The following is a 19,245-nucleotide window of genomic DNA, read 5'->3' as shown; positions in this document are numbered from 1 at the left end:
CTTGCTTGAGCTAAGGAGTGTATATGTGTGTACATGCATACAAAAGTCTTGTTGAAAATTTTTTAAAAAATTAAATGTAAGAACTTTTTTGAATGTGAACAAAATCAAATGAATATTTCAAGAGACAACATAGAAACTGAAGTTGAACATAAGAGCCCTTTTTCAGTCTGGATTGAGTCCCTCTACCTTTTCCTTAACTTTTCATATGGAGGTCAAATGTAGGAACTTTAGCACTGGAAATTATGCAACTAGTGGTGTTTTGTTAAATTCTGAGGGTAGTGGCAAGAAAGAAAGCATTCCCCAATGATATTAATGAGAGCTCAAATGAGAATATGCTCAGTGACCTTTTGTCCATACTCCTACTAGTGGAGAAAGAAAAACAGGCCATTTCATGCAGTGGAAAACTACCTTGTCATGCCTAAAAATTCCAAAAGCTAATGTTTAAGATACACAACAAACAAAAACTATTTTTAAGTATACAACTATGTATTAAAAGGTGACTTTGTTAGGAATAATTGGAATGGTTGAATCAACGAAATTACATTGCATCATAAATTAACATACAACAGAAAATGCAAAATAATTTTTAAAATGACATTTCCAACTTACTTTTGAAATTTTTCAATTAGCTTCTTCACCATTTTATCTGTGATGCCGGGACAGGCGGCTTCAGCCACAGCAATACTTTTCTCGAGTTCTTCAATCGCCTGATTCCTGCTAGCATTATTCTCGTCCTGCTGTTTAAGCTGAGAAAGAGTAATAATTAAAACACTTAAAATATAATACTACTTCAAACAGATATCCAAGGCCAATTAATCTGTACTTACTTCAGCAAATGCAGGTGTGATTATCATAGACAAACAGCTCAGGGTTTGCACAAGATCTTGCTCCTTTGAACAAATGATACAGATTATACACATGAAATTAAAATAATTGTTATGATTTTCTTATTCTTTAACAAATACGAACTAATTTGAATGCCCCACTGAAAACAAAATATTGTATGCAAGGCAAGTCTCTAAGCTTTCTTCCTGTCATTCATTCCCATTCATCATCCAGAAGTCCTCTAACTTCTAGGATTACAATAGATACCTATGATTCCCTGGGCTTATGTATCTCTAGGTGAAATGCACTTAAAAAATACCAATATGGGCCGGGCACAGTGGCTCAAGCCTGTAATCCCAGCACTTTGGGAGGCCGAGACGGGCGGATCACGAGGTCAGGAGATCGAGACCATCCTGGCTAACATGGCGAAACCCCGTCTCTACTAAAAAAATACAAAAAACTAGCCAGGCGAGGTGGCAGGCGCCTGTAGTCCCAGCTACTCAGGAGGCTGAGGCAGGAGAATGGCGTAAACCCGGGAGGCGGAGCTTACAGTGAGCCAAGATCTGGCCACTGCACTCCAGCCTGGGCGACATAGCGAGACTCCGTCTCAAAAAAAAAAAAAAAAAAAAAAAAAAAAAATTCCAATATGGCCACTTAAATAACTTCTATTAACTTTTTTAATTAGCTCAAAACTAATGACAAATGAAGCATACTACAAACACAGTGAGGCAGACAGGCATTTGGGGTATTCAATCCTAACAATTTTGGGCCATTATAATCTCACTACATAGTTTGAAAAACTGTATGAAGAGTAAGTAATTGTCTCCATATACATACTGCCCCATTCTGTACTTTCTTTGGATCAGGCTTCTTTCGTACGGTGGTAAAGCTCCATTCAGGATGAGTATTGTTTTCCCTGCTGGTAGATTCCCTAAAGAGATTGCCAAAGATACCTCTATAAGTGACCAAATGATTCAGCTTGGCAAAAATATCAAATCGATGTATGTAGAATCTAAAGGAATAATTGTCCCAATGTTTAAAAACTCCTGGTACAAAAAAGATCTGATCTCAGCTTCAGGTGAATACTACATTTTACTACAGAGTGGTAGTGGAGTGGTTCTCAGCTCGATGTGTGCTTCATTGAGACCTCCTACCAAATGTAAATACCTGTCCCTCACTGCTCCCCACCTATTGAATCAGGATCTCCAGTGGTGTGGCTTGTGATTGCTTTAAGGTTCCATGTGCATCCATGTCCCTACAAAGGACACAAACTCATCCTTCTTGGACTCGGGAAGGGGAACATCACACACCGGGGCCTATCATGGGGAGGGGGGAGGGGGGAGGGATTGCATTGGGAGTTATACCTGATGTAAATGACGAGTTGATGGGTGCTGACGAGTTGATGGGTACAGCACACCAACATGGCACAAGTATACATATGTAACAAACCTGCACGTTATGCACATGTACCCTATAACTTAAAGTATAATAATAATAAATAAATTTAAAAAATAAAAATAAAAAAAAATAAAAAATAAAAAATAAAAAAAATAAAAAAATTAAAAAAAAAAAAAAAGGTTCCATGAGTGACTCTTATGGGAAGCTAAGGCTAACACCCATCAGAATAGGGCACAAATTATTCTGATATTTTTTATCCCTTTCCAACATTGAGCAATTTCTCATAAATGGAAGAATCTCAGGGTAGTATCTAAATAAATTTGGTGTTGCCTTTTTGCCAGTTCAGCTGGTAGAGGACTAAATTCTGGCATAGCATACAAACTTTCCTAGTCTAAATTAATTGACGGACTTAGAGGCTGAATTTTTAATGTAAACGCTGCTGTTATAAAACACTACAACTTTTTCAAGAAATAAAAATTACACATAAATGAATATTCAAATGTATCAGTCTGATCTTGATTTGGTACATGGCCAAGAGGTGGGAAAGGAAAGTTCTTTAGAGGGATTTTGCAGGTTGCCATCAAAGTATGAGAAAACACAGCTCCTTATTACTTTGGGCAAACTAATATAACACTTTTAATTGAATCTTGCTCCAAAATTTTGTAATATACTCAAGTATCCACTAGGGGTTAGACCAAGACCATTTAAAACTAGAGCTATTCACTTCCAAGAAAAACATGTTTCCAACTTCATTGTATTCCAGACTGTGATTGAAAAAGATTTTTACAGTTTCTAAGGTGAAATTTCAAAATATGGTTTATATTTTATGCTAGAACAAGCACACTGATCATAGCTAAAAGATATACAATATTTAAATAGGCTACCTACATAAAAATTAAATAATTTGTACATACGAATCAGAGCCCTCGGAATCAGATTCATCATCACTGTGTCCTTCTGCCTTCCATCTCTTAAAACGATCTATCAGTTCAGTCAGATAAGAAGTCTTCTTTGAATTTTTTACAATGAATTTGTGTTTCAGAAGTTCTTTTGCTGTAGGGCGCTAAGGATAAAAAGATCAAGGCTGCATATTACAATTGTTGAACTCTTATGATTACAAGGAATGGTTAAAAAATCATCTGAATTATTAAGCTGAAAGGTATAAAGGTATGTCTGTAGATATAAGAACAACTAAAATGCTGTAGGAAAATAGCTAATTCTATTATTGAAGTGGCTCAAGGCAACTGCATTGAATCTACTACTTTGGCGTCTAAATTTGTTAAAGCCCAATGGGCAGCAGGTGGCTTACCCACCAGCAAACTGGCAGGCAGGGCCTTCTCAAAAGCAGAGAGACACATGACAGTATTTAGAAAGTAAACATTTAAAAACATTTCAAAGTAATGTTCTAAAATACTTTAATCACATTTACTGTAAATTTGAAAAAAACTGATGAAAACTTGCAAGGCTGTAGTTTTGTTATTATTTACGCATATCTTATAATCCCTTCTCCATCAGACATCAATGTCTATTGCATCTAAATGCAAACACCAGGTGCTGTGGAGAATGTCCCGCCTTCACTTTATTAATATCAGAATGTTTATCATCAACTTAAAAATAGTTATATCAAGTTTGGACTGCTCTTGTGTATTTCTCGTCTCGAAAAATCACAAGGCAGCTTTATTTCAACAACAGTAAAACAACTGTAATCGAATCTGCCAAGTAAATGAATGGAGCTCACTAGCCTAGGAAAAGTATACAACTTCACGGTGAAGTTTCTAAACACTAAATAAAAATAGTTAAACCTGGCCAGGCGCAGTGGCCCATGCCTGTAATCCCAGCACTTTGGGAGGCTGAGGAGGGCGGATCGCTAGAGGTCAGGAGCTCGAGACTGGCCTGGCCAACATTGTGAAATCCATCTTTACTAAAAATACAAAACTTAGCCAGGCATGGTGGCAGGTGCCCGTAATCACAGCTACTTGGGAGGCTGAGGCAGGAGAATCGCTTGAACCTGGGAGATGGAGGTTGCAGTGAGCCTAAATCACGCCACTGCACTCCAACCTGGGCAACAGAGCAAGACTCTGACTCAAAAAAAAAAATAGTTAAACCCAAACATAACTTTTCATGAAAAATGAAAACAGCTGAATAAAAATCACTGTATTTATATATGCACTTTAATAATGACATAATATAAAGATAACTTTACTTCTCAAATTTATTTCCCCCTGAAATAGGAAATAATGAATAGAATAAGGAGGAAGCTGGGTACCAAGAAAAAAATGAAGGGTAAGGAGAAAAAGAATGAAGAATCTGGTTAATAACTCAATAGAAGTAGCAGTACAGAAGGAAGAACCAAGTTCCTGGATGGATCTTAGACAATTCTCACATGCACTGTATTCCCTATTGCAGGAAAAGCTGCCTTTGCTATAAGTAGATCTAATAATAGAAAATAAATAGTAATGATAGCAATATATACTCACAAATGATGGATCTTTGTTCAGGCAAGCATCAATAAACTCCTTAAAAGACTTAGTAAAGTCTCCAACAAGAGTTGGAGGATTGTTTTTGGGAATAAGAAACAGAACTCTCATTGGATGCATATCGGAGTTAGGTGGCTCTCCTTTGGCTAGTTCAATAGCAGTAATTCCCAACGACCAAATGTCAGCCTAAGATAAAAGGAAAAACAAATATATATATGTATATCACCTTGAAACTCCATTACAATATACTACCACAAAATAGTCTGTGGAACCTAATGGTCATACAGTACTTGTCTCTCAAGAAAATGTGGTGTTAATAAATTTTTATTACTATAATTCATTTATTTAAAACATAATGAATTCCATACTTTGTGTCAGGTACCCTTCTCAGAATGGAGGATTTCAGTGGTGAATAAGCCAGACAAAAATCCCTGCTCTTAAGGGGCTTACATTCTAATAAGAGAGACAAATAAATAAATAAATACATAATATGATGCCAGATGGTGTTAACTTCTGTGAAGAAAATAACAAAGCATAGTAAGAGAATAATGAATGATGGGGGCAAGGGTGTTGCAGATCTACATAAGATGGCCAGGGAAGACTTCTCTGTGTAAGTGATGTTTAAGCAGACCTGATTGTGGGAGGAAGATTTTTTCAGACAGAGGGAAGGGCAGGTGCAAAGGTCCTGAGGCCAGGGTGTACTTGCTATGTTTGAGGAACAACGACGAGGCCACTGTGGACGAATAATCTAGAAGAGAGTGGTAGGAGATAAGACTGGAGAGGCAGATAATGGCCAGATTGTGTAGAGCTTTATATGTCACAGAAAAGACTTAGGATTTTATTCCATGTGGGATGAAAAGCCATTGAAGTGAATAGGGTCCAAATATTAGTTAGCTGTGAGGGAATTTATGATTAAGCAGCAAAATACGACATAACTCTAGCTTAAGAAACACTTGTGAAACAAGGAAAAATAAGGCAGTGTATTAACTAGGATAGCGTGCCACATACAATTTATTAACAAACCCAAAACAGTTTGAACAGGTAATACTCTACTTTTGAGTCATAAGCTGACTGTTGAATAACTTCAGGAGCCATCCAAAATGGAGTTCCCACAAAGGTATTTCTTTTAATCTGTGTATCCGTCAGCTGACCAGCAACTCCAAAGTCAGCAAGTTTAACATCTCCTTGTTCTGAGAGCAAGACATTGGCAGCTAGGAGGAAAAAAAGAAAAGAAAAGAAAACTCAGCTTGCTCAGAATGCTTCTATTTTTCTCAGGTTCATATTAGATTTTTGTATACCTTTTATGTCTCGGTGAATTTTCTTTTCTGAATGCAGATAGTCCAGACCTTTTAAAATTTCCTTTAGCATGGTAGCAATCTGGAACTCATCAAATGGACCAGCTCGAAGCTTAAGGGGAAAAACACACACACACATACACACATGTGTAAAAGTTTGGAAACATCAAATTCAAAATTGGTGTCTTTGAAATGAAGAAACCACTTAAACACATGATGCTGTTCTGTTTATCAAACCAATATCTAAACAAGGGAGGAAAAATGTAAAATGTGAAGGAAGAAAGCAAAAGAATTCAATCAAAGGGCTGAACAGGTTTTTTAATGATTCAATTTAATGAAAGATAATATGAGCCCTTTCACCTATATACTAGGCTTCAGATTCTGAGGTTCCTGAATATTTACATCAAAGATGGAACAAATATGCTTACATAATGACAGAACCAACTATCTTTTCTTTAGACAGAAAAAAAGAGATATCAGTTACTTAAATTCTGGCATTTGCTGTGAAAAAGTTACTACATATTGACACGAAACTGATTTTTAGGTCAGAGAATCCATAAGATTTCCACAGCAACTATTTGATCACATCAGTCAGCATTTATGTATTTTAATAATATTGTAAAGAATAGCCTTTTTGAGACTGAAATTGTAAATTTAGCCAAGAATATAATAATTAAACTATTCAGACTATGATTGTAAAAAAAATAAATCATGGAGGGATAATGTTTTTCAAATAAATGTAACACATATCCCTTTATTTCCCCATCCCTGTACCAAAGCCAATAGTTCCAACTGGAATACAAGGAAAGCAATGATTAGGTTTCAGGAGAACTTGTAATGGAATATCTGAAAATCCCTCTTTAAAATAAATGGTTATTTTAAAATTCTGGTACCTCATAAAGCACAAACAGTGGACTGTACAATATTATTACAGGAAAGGGTGGGAATCTAAAGTCAGAGCCGAGGTAGAGTTCTGTTTGCTTCTGGAAGGAGGGAAGAGGTGGTGAAAATCAAACATTGCCCACTCTGCCTCACACTGGGAGGGATCCGTAGCTCTTTGGCACCTTGTGTATTTCATCTTTCATGAATGCCATATTTATGCTGAATAAAGGGCACTTTCATGTTGAAATTTAACAGCTTAAACTAGAACTCATACTTTGGTCTCACCATCTAATATTAACTGTGGTCTGGGTATATAGTATCCTCCAGGGATGTCTGTAATTCAACAGGTCCCTTTCCTAGGTAACATTATCTATTTACTTTCAAATCTATCAACTTCCACCCCAAAGTTTCTACTCAAACAGTTGTGATTAAAGTAGTTTCTAAAGTCTTCTAGAAAGGGTGAAAATGGCACACTATTTTATTGATGGCTGGCAATGAACTTCTGAGGTACTACAAAAGAACTGAAGGACAAACGTCACACTACTTAAGATCAGTAATTAGTATCATCTGATCATAGGACATTAGCAAGGCCAGAGGAGGTATATCCTTGGTTATTTAAGTGATTGGGCAAGATTAATGTACGGCCTACTAGCTATCATTCTGAAGGATATCTAAAAGTAACATAAATAAGCCAGTATTTTAGCTAATACAGAAGTTTTTAAAAATATTCAAGTAAAAACAACAAAAAGGGGATCCTAAAGATTCATGAGCTTATCTGCTATATTTTAGGTTCATGTTAAAATTCAATAAAAGTGAAGTTTCAATTAACTGGGTGCTGGAGGAGGATGGGAAGAAAGACTCTGTGGCAAGGAGACACATTTCTTCATTTGAACTTATCTTCAATAACTGAAGACCTTGTCATGTCTCTAACAGATAACATCTCTGTCCCAGGGCAGTGTACTTGCCTTGTATAATTTGCCTCTGTTGTCAAGTGAGAATATGCAAGAGAGGGACCTTGACTCTTTCAAAGACTGTACATTTGTGAACTCGTGGATCTTTGTCACACTTCTTTAACTTCCAGCCAGTCCCTAACGCAGTCTGCTATGTTATGCCCTCTCTTATGGTTAGCATATTATTTCTTTTTTCTTGGGGCTCATGTTTTATTCCAGTCATCTTACTATATATGTTTTTGTTGCAAGCCACCACGATTCTTTTTGGAAAGAAGTGGAGCATAATAAACACAATAAAATGATGTGCAATATACTCAAAGTCTGCTCACATATAATAAATTGCTTTTCAAGAATGGGAGTGACTCAAGGTAGACACCGTATAATGTTGACATAAATGACAAGTTGTAATCTTACGTTATTCCATTAGTTAGGCACCAGGCACCAGTTTAATGTGAGAAACACTCTCCGCTAAACATCCCTCTTAGTTCCTGTTGTTCTTAGTAGCAGAGCCTTCCTCTACACCTAATCCCGTCTTAGATTCCCCCAAATGATAGCATTTATTTGTACAGGAATATACATGAAAAGGGAATAGCACATTTTCTCATTATCTGCTCTCCCTGGAAACTCTAGTTAAATGAGTTTTCTAATTAAATCACAATATTATTGAATTTTAGAGCTAAGAACACAAAATTAGAGATTACTGATTCAATTTCTTCATTTAACATGTGAAGAAATTAAGACACAAAAGAGGCTAAAGGGCTGCCCAATATTTGCCAGGCAGTCAGTGTTTGTGCTGGGTTTACGACCTAGGCTTTTTGATTCTTAACCAATACAGTACTAACAACATTTTTCATTCATTGAAACTGATACTAATGGCTATTTGTTTTATTAAGTAGAGTTCAGAATAGCAGGATGAGATTAAGATCTCACAATCATTTAACTTGGAGATTTCATAAAACTGACCAAACTACTACTAGGGGACACAGATTTGGGTTGTTGGTTGGGGTTAGGCCAGTGTTCACTGCTTAACATTGCTATCAGTGATCCTGTTAAACAGAGTCGCCTAGCTTTGCCAATGCTTCCAAAATGGGGAAGAGACATAGTGAGCACCCTAAGGGACCAGATAAGACAACTGATAAATTTGGAAAGGGCTTTTAATATTCAAAAAATGGAAGAAGGATAATGAAACAATTGAGAGGCTTCTTGTAGAGCTAATGAAAAAACTATTGAATAATACGACTCTGTGACAAGACAAATAAAAATGAGATCATTTAACTTCAAGAGGAGAATGAAGCCTGACTCCATATGCATGAAGGATTATTACACAAAGAAACATCAGTGGTGTTCTCTCACTAGAGAGGAGAGAAAAAAAAATGAACTCAGGCTTTAGGATATAAGAACTAGATTAGACACAAGGAAAGATTACCAAATTCAGCAACTGATTAAACTGACATGAATTCCTAGTAGTAGATGAGGCTCTCCATCAAGTTTAATTACCATTTCTTTAGAATGGTTTAAATATGGTTCTGCCTAAAGGAAAGAAAATCTCTTACGGTCATTTCTGTTCATAAAATTATTTGAAACTTTGAGTCACTGGCAGTCAGGGTTAAAGCCTTTAAAAATATTTAATCACTTTCAGTTAGGAAAACTCATCTCCACCTAAAAAAATAAGAATTAAAATATTACTTGATTATTTTAATCAAAACACTTTCTTAGAAACAGCATACGCTATAATTTCTAAGGCAGAAGCATGCAAATAAAAAAATCATATAATATTAAAGACGGAAGGGAACTTAGAAATAACTTAGTGCAACTTCTTTGTTTTATAGAACACCTAAGTCCAGGAAGTTTGTGTCTGGTTCACAGGCACCTATAACCTCAACACCCTAGGCCAGCCCAGTGGTCATTCTACTACACTAAGTTGCCTCTCATAAGTCATACTGAATTTTAAACATAGTATCATATTAATAAAGATTTTTAAGGATGGGAAAGAAACTCAACATTGATAGGATCATACAAAATTGGGGAACAACCAGTGTTTCTCAAAGGCATTCTGTGTGTGAATGCATCTTCATTGGGTTGAATTTTCCTGCACACTGCAGGATTTTAGCATTTTTAGCATTCTGATCCATGACCACTGAAATGGTAGGAGCACTTCTAAGTCATTGTGACAACCCAAAATGCCATTACATTTCCAAATAACCTATAGAGGGGCAGAGAGAACTCTGCAAAGAACTGGATCTGTAGGCCTACCTTGGTTAGAACCCTAGTACCACTATCTTAGTCAATTCAGGTGCTATAACAGAATACCACAGATGGGTGGCTTAAACAATATTTACTTCTTACAGTTCTGGAGACTGGGAAAGAAGTCCAAGATGAAGGGGCTGGCAGATTTGAGTTCCAGAAGGTCTTCTTCTCACTGCATCCTCCCGTGGTGGAAAGAAAGTCAGAGAGCTCTCTGGGGCCTCCTTTATAAGGGTACTAATCCCATTCATGAGAATTCACCTTCATGACTTAATTACTTCCCAAGGTCCCCACCTCCTAATACCATCACATTGGGGGTTAGGATGTCCACACATGAATTTTGGGGGGACACAAACATTCAGTTCATAAAAATCACTTTTAGTGACAGTTATCTCAATTACATATTTTTAAAAATGTAAGAAAACTCAGTTTTTTTCAGGGATAAGCTTGCAAAAGTCAAACTGACAGCAACGGACACACACATCCCCTTCTAATTTGGGATACTTTATTTTATTAAGGTATTTGCATTCTTATGTAGTCTTAGGATGCCAGCAACATGTCCAAACGTACAATACATCTGTACCTACATAAGGTAGTGGTCATGAAAAAAGAATTTAATTTGAACATACTAACTAAAGCAACCACTTAGCATGCCCAAAAGCCATTGATCTTCAATTAAAAAAAATAAGGTATGTGCATATGCACACATTTGCATCTGTGTGTAATTATTTTAAAATACTTACAAGATCCAGTGCTGAACCACCGCCCAGGTATTCCATTATTATCCATAATTTAGACCCCTGTAAAGCCATGAAACAATTTAATAATTACAAACCTGAGCCAAAATAACATACTAGCAAAAATATTAAATCTCACATACTAAAGCACAGATTCTATTTGCATGTCCTCATTTATTTGTGGGAGCTAAAAATTAAAACAATTGAACCCTTGAAGATAGAGAATAGAAGGATGGTTACCAGAGGCTGGGAAGGATAGTAGGGAGGGGCAGTTGGGGATGGTTAATGGGTACAAAAAGTAGTTAGAGAAAATGAATAAGATCTAGTATTTGATAGCACAACAGGGTGACCATAGTCAATAATAATTTAATTGTACTTTTTAAAATAACTAGAAAAGTATTACTGGACTGTTTGTAACATAAAGAGTAAATGTACCCTGATGTGATCATTATACATTATATGCCTTTATCAAAATAGCTCATGTACCCCCATAAATATTTACACCTTCTTTGTAGCCACAAAAATTAAAAATTAAAAAAAAAATAAAGAACAGATTCCAAAATATAGGTTTAAAAGTGGTTGCTTGGGAACCCAGAATATATTTTTTCCATAGAACATTCCAAATTTAAGTTCTGAGCTTAGACTACCCCCATACCATTTTGCCTATGATATAGCTAAACAAATGAAAGTACTGTTTGTTATTATTGAACTATTAGTAATTTTTATTAAAAAAAACAGAGCTTTAAATAATTATTTTGAATGATATTGGAAAGAAAATACAGTTGCATTAAAGAATGAGGAGGTAAATGAGGGCTTGTACAAATTTTGGGTTTGAGTTTGAGGACAATGGACATTTTGCCTTATTTCAGTTGTTGGCTTTCATTTGTTTTGATGTACTTCTAACTTTTATCAGCTATGGTTAACAGGCATTTTTGGTACACACATGGAACCTAGAAAGAATATTGTTCATTTTACCTCTGATGTAAATGGATAAGAAAAAGGGAGGGTGTAGCTTCAAAAACATATGATTACTCCAGGTGGAATTAACTTCTCTGTGAGCTGAACAAGAGGAAATGGGGCTTCTGGGAGGAATATATGTATACAAATTCTAAAACGGGTGTACACACACACATACCATTCAGTACCATCAGTTAAACACTGGAATAAACCATTAAACCCTTTTTGTTTTAGCTATAGTTTGAAATACAAGGGACACCTCTCTCTCCATACCATTTCGTGAGTGGTATTCTCTAAATTTTTGTGGGACCACAGAACTGACTGGAAGTAGAATGGTTGATTTTACTATACTGGTGGCAGCCAAGTAGTGACTGGACTGTGTTCCAAAAGTTGATTTTTAAGTAAAATGTTGGGAAATTTAAAAGCAAGCATTTCCCATAAAAATAATGCCTAGGTTCCTGGGGTAGTCCTCCCAAAAAACAATTTCACACAAATGTATTCATTCATAGTATAGCATGAAAAGTACCAGGGAAACTCACTACTATTTATATCTTAACAATATTTCAAGTGAAAAAATATATTCAGCATTGTGCTTCAACTTGGGATGCCAGAAACACATTTCTCACCTTCACAACCCCAGCTGCGGGGTGAAGACTCTCAAGCTACTGCCAGTAGCCCTCAAACTCAAAAATCCCTGGGAGGTATTCAGGAGTCCAATTTAAAATTTCCAGGCATCTCCATGAGGATGTGACTTTATCAAGGCAGAGAATGGACTCCAGTGACATGATGATGAGTGCTTAGGGGATGGGAGAGAGTTGAAGAATCAGAGTGGAACTGACGTTGTAGTGTGGAGAATGGGATGTGGCCTAGGGTTGGGCCATGAAGGCAGGGCTCAGTTAACTAAGACAAAATGATTCTCCTTTCCGTATGCTGACACTATGTAGAATTTGTAAGAGAAAGGGAGGAACAGTGTTCCCCTACCACTTCCTCCAGTAATCTTGATACCCACTCTTCCTGCCATAGATGACCAGCATGCACTGCGAGCAGAAAGCTGAGAGTTTTGGTTAGCAGTGAAGTCTACATTAGGAAATAGAGGAAATAAATTCCCACAGTACTGGTGAGGGAAGAGGAGTTCCAGGAAAGGTTCATATAACTTGTATTTGTGTGTAGAACTTAGGCACTCACAACCTGAGAATTGTGAATCTGACGTATCTTTACACTTTTTGCAAGAGAAGAAAAAAGTCGTTCTTAAAATGGTGGATAGGTTAAAAATTGTTTCTTTTGCCACAAGTTTGTTTCTAACAAGTACTATACTCTATCATATGAATTCAGAGAGCTTCCCATTCACCTGACATTTAAAAGAAAAAGATCTTATAAAACATGCCTGTCTATTTTGCAGTTCTGCATGAATGAAAGCACCTGTTTTCCAAGTTAAAAACAATGTGTGCCTTTTTGTTTGTACTAATTCAAAACAGAAGCTTGCCAACTGTCACTAAAACATGTTCATAGAAAGCTTGAAATGTGACTTTACAAAGTAGTATATACCATTAAGCATTAAAATTACAACTACTCAATTTCTAGATCTGAAAATAAGGAATCCTTATTTGTTCTGGAAATCAGTGGTGGTGAGGGCTGCACAACATGCCTGTAATCCTGGTATTTTGGGAGGCCGAGGTGGGAGGATCGCTTCAGTCCAGGAGTCTGAGAGCAGCCTAGGCAACATAGTGAGACCTCATCTCTACTAAAAGTACAAAAAATTAGCTAGGTGTGGTGGCATACGCCTGTGGTCCCAGCTACTCGGGAGGCTGAGGTGGAAGGATCAATTGAACCTGGGAGATGGAGGCTGCAGTGGACTGAGATTGCACCACTGTACTCCAGCTTGGGAGACAGAGAAAATGGCAAATTTAGTGTTTATTTTGCCTGATTAAAAAAAACATACAGCACGTAAGATTTTATAAAACTGGAAGTGACAGTAGAGATCATCTTGCCAAGAATATGGCTAGAAAATTTACCACTTCTGAGTCATTTTCTTCCCGTTTGGAATGCTGTGTCCCTACCCCACTCTCACCTTCCAACCCCTACCAAAATCATACTCAAGACTTAGTTCAAATGCTACCTCCCTAGTTTGAGGGTTATTGCACTTGATGTACTCACAGATAAGCAGGCTATTAATATGAGGCAAGTTATAAACACATATCTGGGGCTGAGAAGAGAGGATGAAACCAGAGACATCAATTTAGAAGTTGTCAGACCAAAGTAGATGAGATTAACCATAATATGCAAAAGAATAGGAATACACATAGTAGGCATTAATAAATAAACGTCTGTTGGATTGAATCTAACATGGGGCTTCTTAGAGGTATATTATATTAAGTTTAAAGCTATTCCTATTTTGAGAAAAGAACATTTTAAGAAGGAACAAACTTTCCAGCCTCCATTTTCTTCAAGTTTTATAAGAGAACTCCAAAAGAAATGTTAACAATAAAGGAATATTCCAGAGGCATTGAGCATACATACACTGGCTGTAAGCACATACAGTTTCAGTGAAAAATAAGGAGAAGGCCACAAAGTCATACAGATGATTCTGAAATATTTTCCTTTATTCAATTCTTTTTTTCATAAATATTGGTGATGGTGGGTGGGAAGCAATATTTCCTTAACATACACAGAAATCTAAAGGCAATTTTCAGCAGCAAATAAAGGCATGATTCAAATTCTATTCAATGCCTGAGTGTCATTTTAAGATTTACATTGAACTAGAAAAATATTTAAAGATTATAAAAGATTATTCCAATATTATGAGATCAGAAGGGAAGGGTTTGCTTATTTTAGCACTCTTCATAAAGACTAACTTTGTCAAGAAAATCTGCCCAGTGAACTAAAATTAAAGGAAAACACTGTGGTCATACTGATGTGTTTGTCTGGTTTTTAACTCTTGTTTTTAAAAATGAAGTTATACAGTGAGCTCAGTCAAAATGAATACCTACTACATTTTTTGCATGTCTCAAGGAAATCACTACAACTGCATACAGTTTCAAAGAGCATATAATTTTCTCTCAAATGTAATAACCTTTTCCTCCAGCTTACAGTGAGGTCTTAGTTATGGATGACATCCTGGGTAAGAACAGCCCATTTCCCAGTTTGTTTAATTAACTTGACTCAAAATTCTCCATGTTACCTGAAATGGAACAACGGGCCACAATAAGTATGTAAGTTGACTGATAACGCAGTTCCCTGATGGTACTAAGAGGATGTAGCCTTGACTTATGTTGACTACATGGAACAGAACCCTGTTGTATTTGATGTGATTTTAGTTTAGAAAAAAATACAAACCCAAACAGTCATACTATGTTGTGATATATATGATAAGTAAAAGAGTAGGTCAACTTAAGAAAGTGATTTAAATAAATAGTATGAAAATGTTGTAAGATTACAGAATATTTCTTTCTCTGTGTGTACATACATATGTCTTGTAGAGAGACATATGTATATACACACACATTTATTTACTTTAAATAGATTCAGAACACAAATAACATAAGCCAGCTGCACATTTCTACAATCTTATCATGAAGCAACATGTTCTTCAAAGTAGTGTTTTACATCATAGAGTTTAATTAATGATGGGTGAAGGAGATAAAAATAATTCAATTTAATCCCTTAAGAAGCTATCTTGGACAATGGTTTGTCAAGACCAGCACTGGCTGGTCTGAGTACACTTTACAATCAAAATTTGGGACAAACAAAAAACTAGTTTTTAATTATTTAAAGATTAAGTAAATACTGGGTGACTAGCACATGTATACTACTATGCTACTTAAAAAACACCCTATATGAAATCTTAGGAAAAGAATATATAGCTGTAACTCATTTTCTATGGGAGTATTGAATATGAATAAATAAGCAATCAATAAAATGGTCAAACCATATCAGTACCAATTTTTCAATATATTATGGAATAGCCATTTTAAATAGGGCTTATTTAATATTTTAGGTCAGCAACCAAAAATAGTGTATTTGTCACAGGTGCCTAAAAGTAGCAAGGATTCAGATTTGCCCTAGAGAGGGTCTGGAATTACCAGGATTCAATCCAGAAAGAGTAAACCAGAATGAGCAAATCACACACACACACACACACACACACACACACACACACACACACGACAACAAATTCCTGGGGCTATGTACCACCAAGGAATTGTATGGGAATTAGGAGGAGAACCTAAAACTACTGAGACTGCGTAATCACTCATGAGATCTCTAAAAAAGAATATGATGGGCTGAATTAGCTTTTTAGGAACAAATATTACAGCAAAATTATCACACAAAGGAGCAGATAATTATGTATGTAGTAAAATACAGCAAGAGCTAACACTTATAAGTAAATGCTGAAATTGGATAGAAATTACTAGCATTATCACCTCCTTTTGGAGGCCTTTTATTCATGCCACTCTTGAAAAGGACAGAAGTGACTACTTATTTATTTGTGTATCATCTATACCTTGTGCATACTTTAACCATAGAATCTGCATCATTTCAGTGCAATACTGGACTATGAGTGCCTTGACGGCAGTAGTGAGTTTGATCATTTTTTTATCCTCAGCACCTAATACAGTGTATAATACCTAGTGGTTGTTTGGCTGTTTAATGATTCATTCTACTATGCATTCATTCCACATACATCTAATATTAGAATAAGTCAGGTTTTGTAAACAGGCAGTGAAATTTGTGATGAATTTCTATATCAGTATTAACGAATATAGATACAGATAGATCAAGAAAGTGATGACAAAGTCACCAAGATGGCAGAGGAGATACCAGTTTTAATCACCCCCTTCCTCCACATATACATAAAAAAAATCCCAAATATAGACAGCTATCCACAAACCCAAGTAACCCTGGAAGGATTCAAGGACCCATTTAACAATCTGCAGCAACACAGTAGAGAAAAAAGAAAGAATATCTCCACAGAAAGGATCACTGATGAGATCAGCATACCTGAGAGGCCAGGAAATGTCTAGGAACAAAGATAAAAGGTGGAGGCTACTGGTATCACTACACAGTAGAAGCCATCATGGTCCCCAGTGGCCTGCTCTGCAGAGGACACTGGCCTCCCTTGCTGCTGAGGTAGCCAACAGCCATTTCTGCCAGGGAACCCCAGAGAGGGATACATGACTACAAAACTCTTTCATCTCAAGAAGAAGACATTGTTGAGCCACATGGAGAAAGAAGCCACCACTCTCAAAACTGGTGCAGGCTCCTGACCTCTAAGTCATGGCTGCTCCACTAGTGCCCGCACTACAGACCCAGTTTCTGTGTCTTCTCTGAGCTCAACCATACCTCAGATATTGGAGCTACTGCCACAGTGAGCTAGCTCACACCCCAGGGCCCTGGAACCAAGGTTTCTCTCAGTGTGCCTATGCTCCGGACATCCACACAGTCACCACTGAAAGCTAGCCTGAGTTCTGGACTCCAGACCAGCTGAGTGGTTGTACTACACCCACCCACAGCTCAGACACTTGAGCCAATCACTGGCATAGTGAGCTAGCTCACATCCCAGGCTCTGAAGACAAGGTACCTCTGAGCGTGCCTATGCTCCAGACACCAGTTCAGATGCTACAAATAGCTAGGCTCCACCCCACCCTTACAGCCACTGTAGCCTTGTGCAGCAGTAGTGGGTATTTGTACCTAGGACATTGGTATTACTATTGGCTTGGGCCCCAGAGCATGTCCCTCCAGATATGCCTATGCTTAAAGCCTTAGTTCTGTGGCCACTCCATGGGCATCACTCACTAGACATTAGTGCCACCTCAAGTGGGCCCACAAGCCAGACCCAATGCCAAAAGGGATCTACTCAGCAATGATTTCTCTTGTGGAAGAAAAAGAGACTGGGGGGACCCTAGCAGTTCTCGCCACCAAAGACCTCAAACAGCCCTCACCACTGTTGTAGACACCCAAGGTATTGACCACTGGGGATCCCTGCAATCTTTGTCAACACTAATCTCAAATGACAAAGCTGCACAGGGACTATGCTCCTATGCCCTCATTGGAGCCAGAACCACTGCAACCCACCCAGCCATTGCTCTCACACCGTCCTACAGAGGAAGGTCTTTTCACATTGAAACCTGTAATGTCTGGAAGAGGCGATTGCTCTACCAACTGCAGAGACGTCAACAAAAGGCAATAATAAACATGAAAAACCAAGGAGACATCTCATCACCAAAAGAACACAATAGTTTCCCAGTAGTTGACTCCAAATAAATGGAGATTTATACACTGCCTGACAAATAATTTAAAATAATTGTATCAAGGAAGCTCAGCAACCTTTAAGAAAATACAAAGAAACAAGTGAAATCAGGAAAACAATAAAAGAACAAAATGATAAATTTAACAAGGAGATTAAATCATTTTAAAAACTCAGAAATTTTAGAGCTGAAAAATACAATGAATGAAATGACACAATACAATAAAGTGTCAATAGCAGAACTAATCAAACAGAAGAAAGAATCTGTAAACTTGAAGACAGGTTATTTGGTAAAGGTATAGATGGATATTCGAAGTTTTATTTGGTCAGCAGAGCATAAAATGATAGCATTAATTTTTACGCAGGTCAACAGCTTAATTAGTTATAGATACACTCTTTTTGGCCTATAGATCAACCAGTAACAACAAACACTTCCCTCCTTTTAAACCCTGAATGGCAAAGATCTAGTACAGTCTTCATTTGAAAAACTGCAATACAAGGATAAACAGTTTTAATTTAAAAATGATTCAAACTGCAAACTAAGCTAGAATTCGTGGAGGCTTTTTTTTTTCAGCTATTTATTGTTCACATTTCAACAGACACAAATCCTGACTTCTAACTATGGAACCCAAGAACCACTGGGTTTTACCAACCAGTTTTCTGCTATGTAGTAACATCTCCATCTGCTGGAACTTTAGGTATCTGCTAATCCCATGATCCTGGAACCAGTAAAAATCCAACTTTTATTTGGAGGCAGAGGCAGATGTTATTCCACTTAATTCCATTTTAACAAATATTTATCACGTGCTTAAGATGTGCCATACCCTGTGCCAAGGGATGTAAGTACCAGAACTGATTAAGCTAAACTACCTGCTATGAAGGAGTTCACAACCTGGTGGGGGAGACAAATGTGTAAATAACTACCACAACTCAATGAAATAAATGACATACTTACATGTTCCATCAATTCTGAGGTTGAGACAGTCAAGACCATTGAGAATAGTGTCTGGAAATGCAGGGGGATAGCTCTTTCCTGACAAAGGATATGTCTCCAGGACCAGCTGCATTTCTGCTCCTCCGTCAAACCAAAAGTTCAGGTGTGGAAAAGGGGTGCAGCTGAGTACTGGGATGCATTCAGGATACAGCTGCTAAATCTAACAACGGTTTATTTGGCACTATAAATGGAGCTGGATTCTGCCTGGAGGCCATAGACTGCCAAATCCTAATTTAAGACAT

At 37.1% G+C, this 19,245-nt stretch overlaps 1 protein-coding gene across 2 annotated transcripts in view; it reads right to left on the bottom strand.

Moving 5' to 3' along the window:
* The window catches only part of STK26 (serine/threonine kinase 26), a 52,676-nt gene that overhangs the window by 2,244 nt on the left and 31,187 nt on the right, over positions 1-19,245 (bottom strand). For both annotated transcript variants that reach the window (XM_050775232.1, XM_050775233.1), the window contains 8 exons: positions 10,815-10,871; positions 5,999-6,107; positions 5,754-5,911; positions 4,701-4,886; positions 3,138-3,286; positions 1,663-1,756; positions 828-890; positions 610-746 (listed from right to left, as the gene is read on the bottom strand). In XM_050775232.1, the coding sequence (XP_050631189.1) occupies positions 610-746; positions 828-890; positions 1,663-1,756; positions 3,138-3,286; positions 4,701-4,886; positions 5,754-5,911; positions 5,999-6,107; positions 10,815-10,871 (953 nt within the window). The remainder of the gene's footprint in view (positions 1-609; positions 747-827; positions 891-1,662; positions 1,757-3,137; positions 3,287-4,700; positions 4,887-5,753; positions 5,912-5,998; positions 6,108-10,814; positions 10,872-19,245) is intronic.

Source organism: Macaca thibetana, chromosome X (assembly GCF_024542745.1).
Source record: "Macaca thibetana thibetana isolate TM-01 chromosome X, ASM2454274v1, whole genome shotgun sequence".
NCBI classification, from domain to species: Eukaryota; Metazoa; Chordata; class Mammalia; order Primates; family Cercopithecidae; genus Macaca; species Macaca thibetana.
Note: the sequence above shows the minus strand (reverse complement) of the source record. Positions and strands in the feature narration are given on the sequence as shown.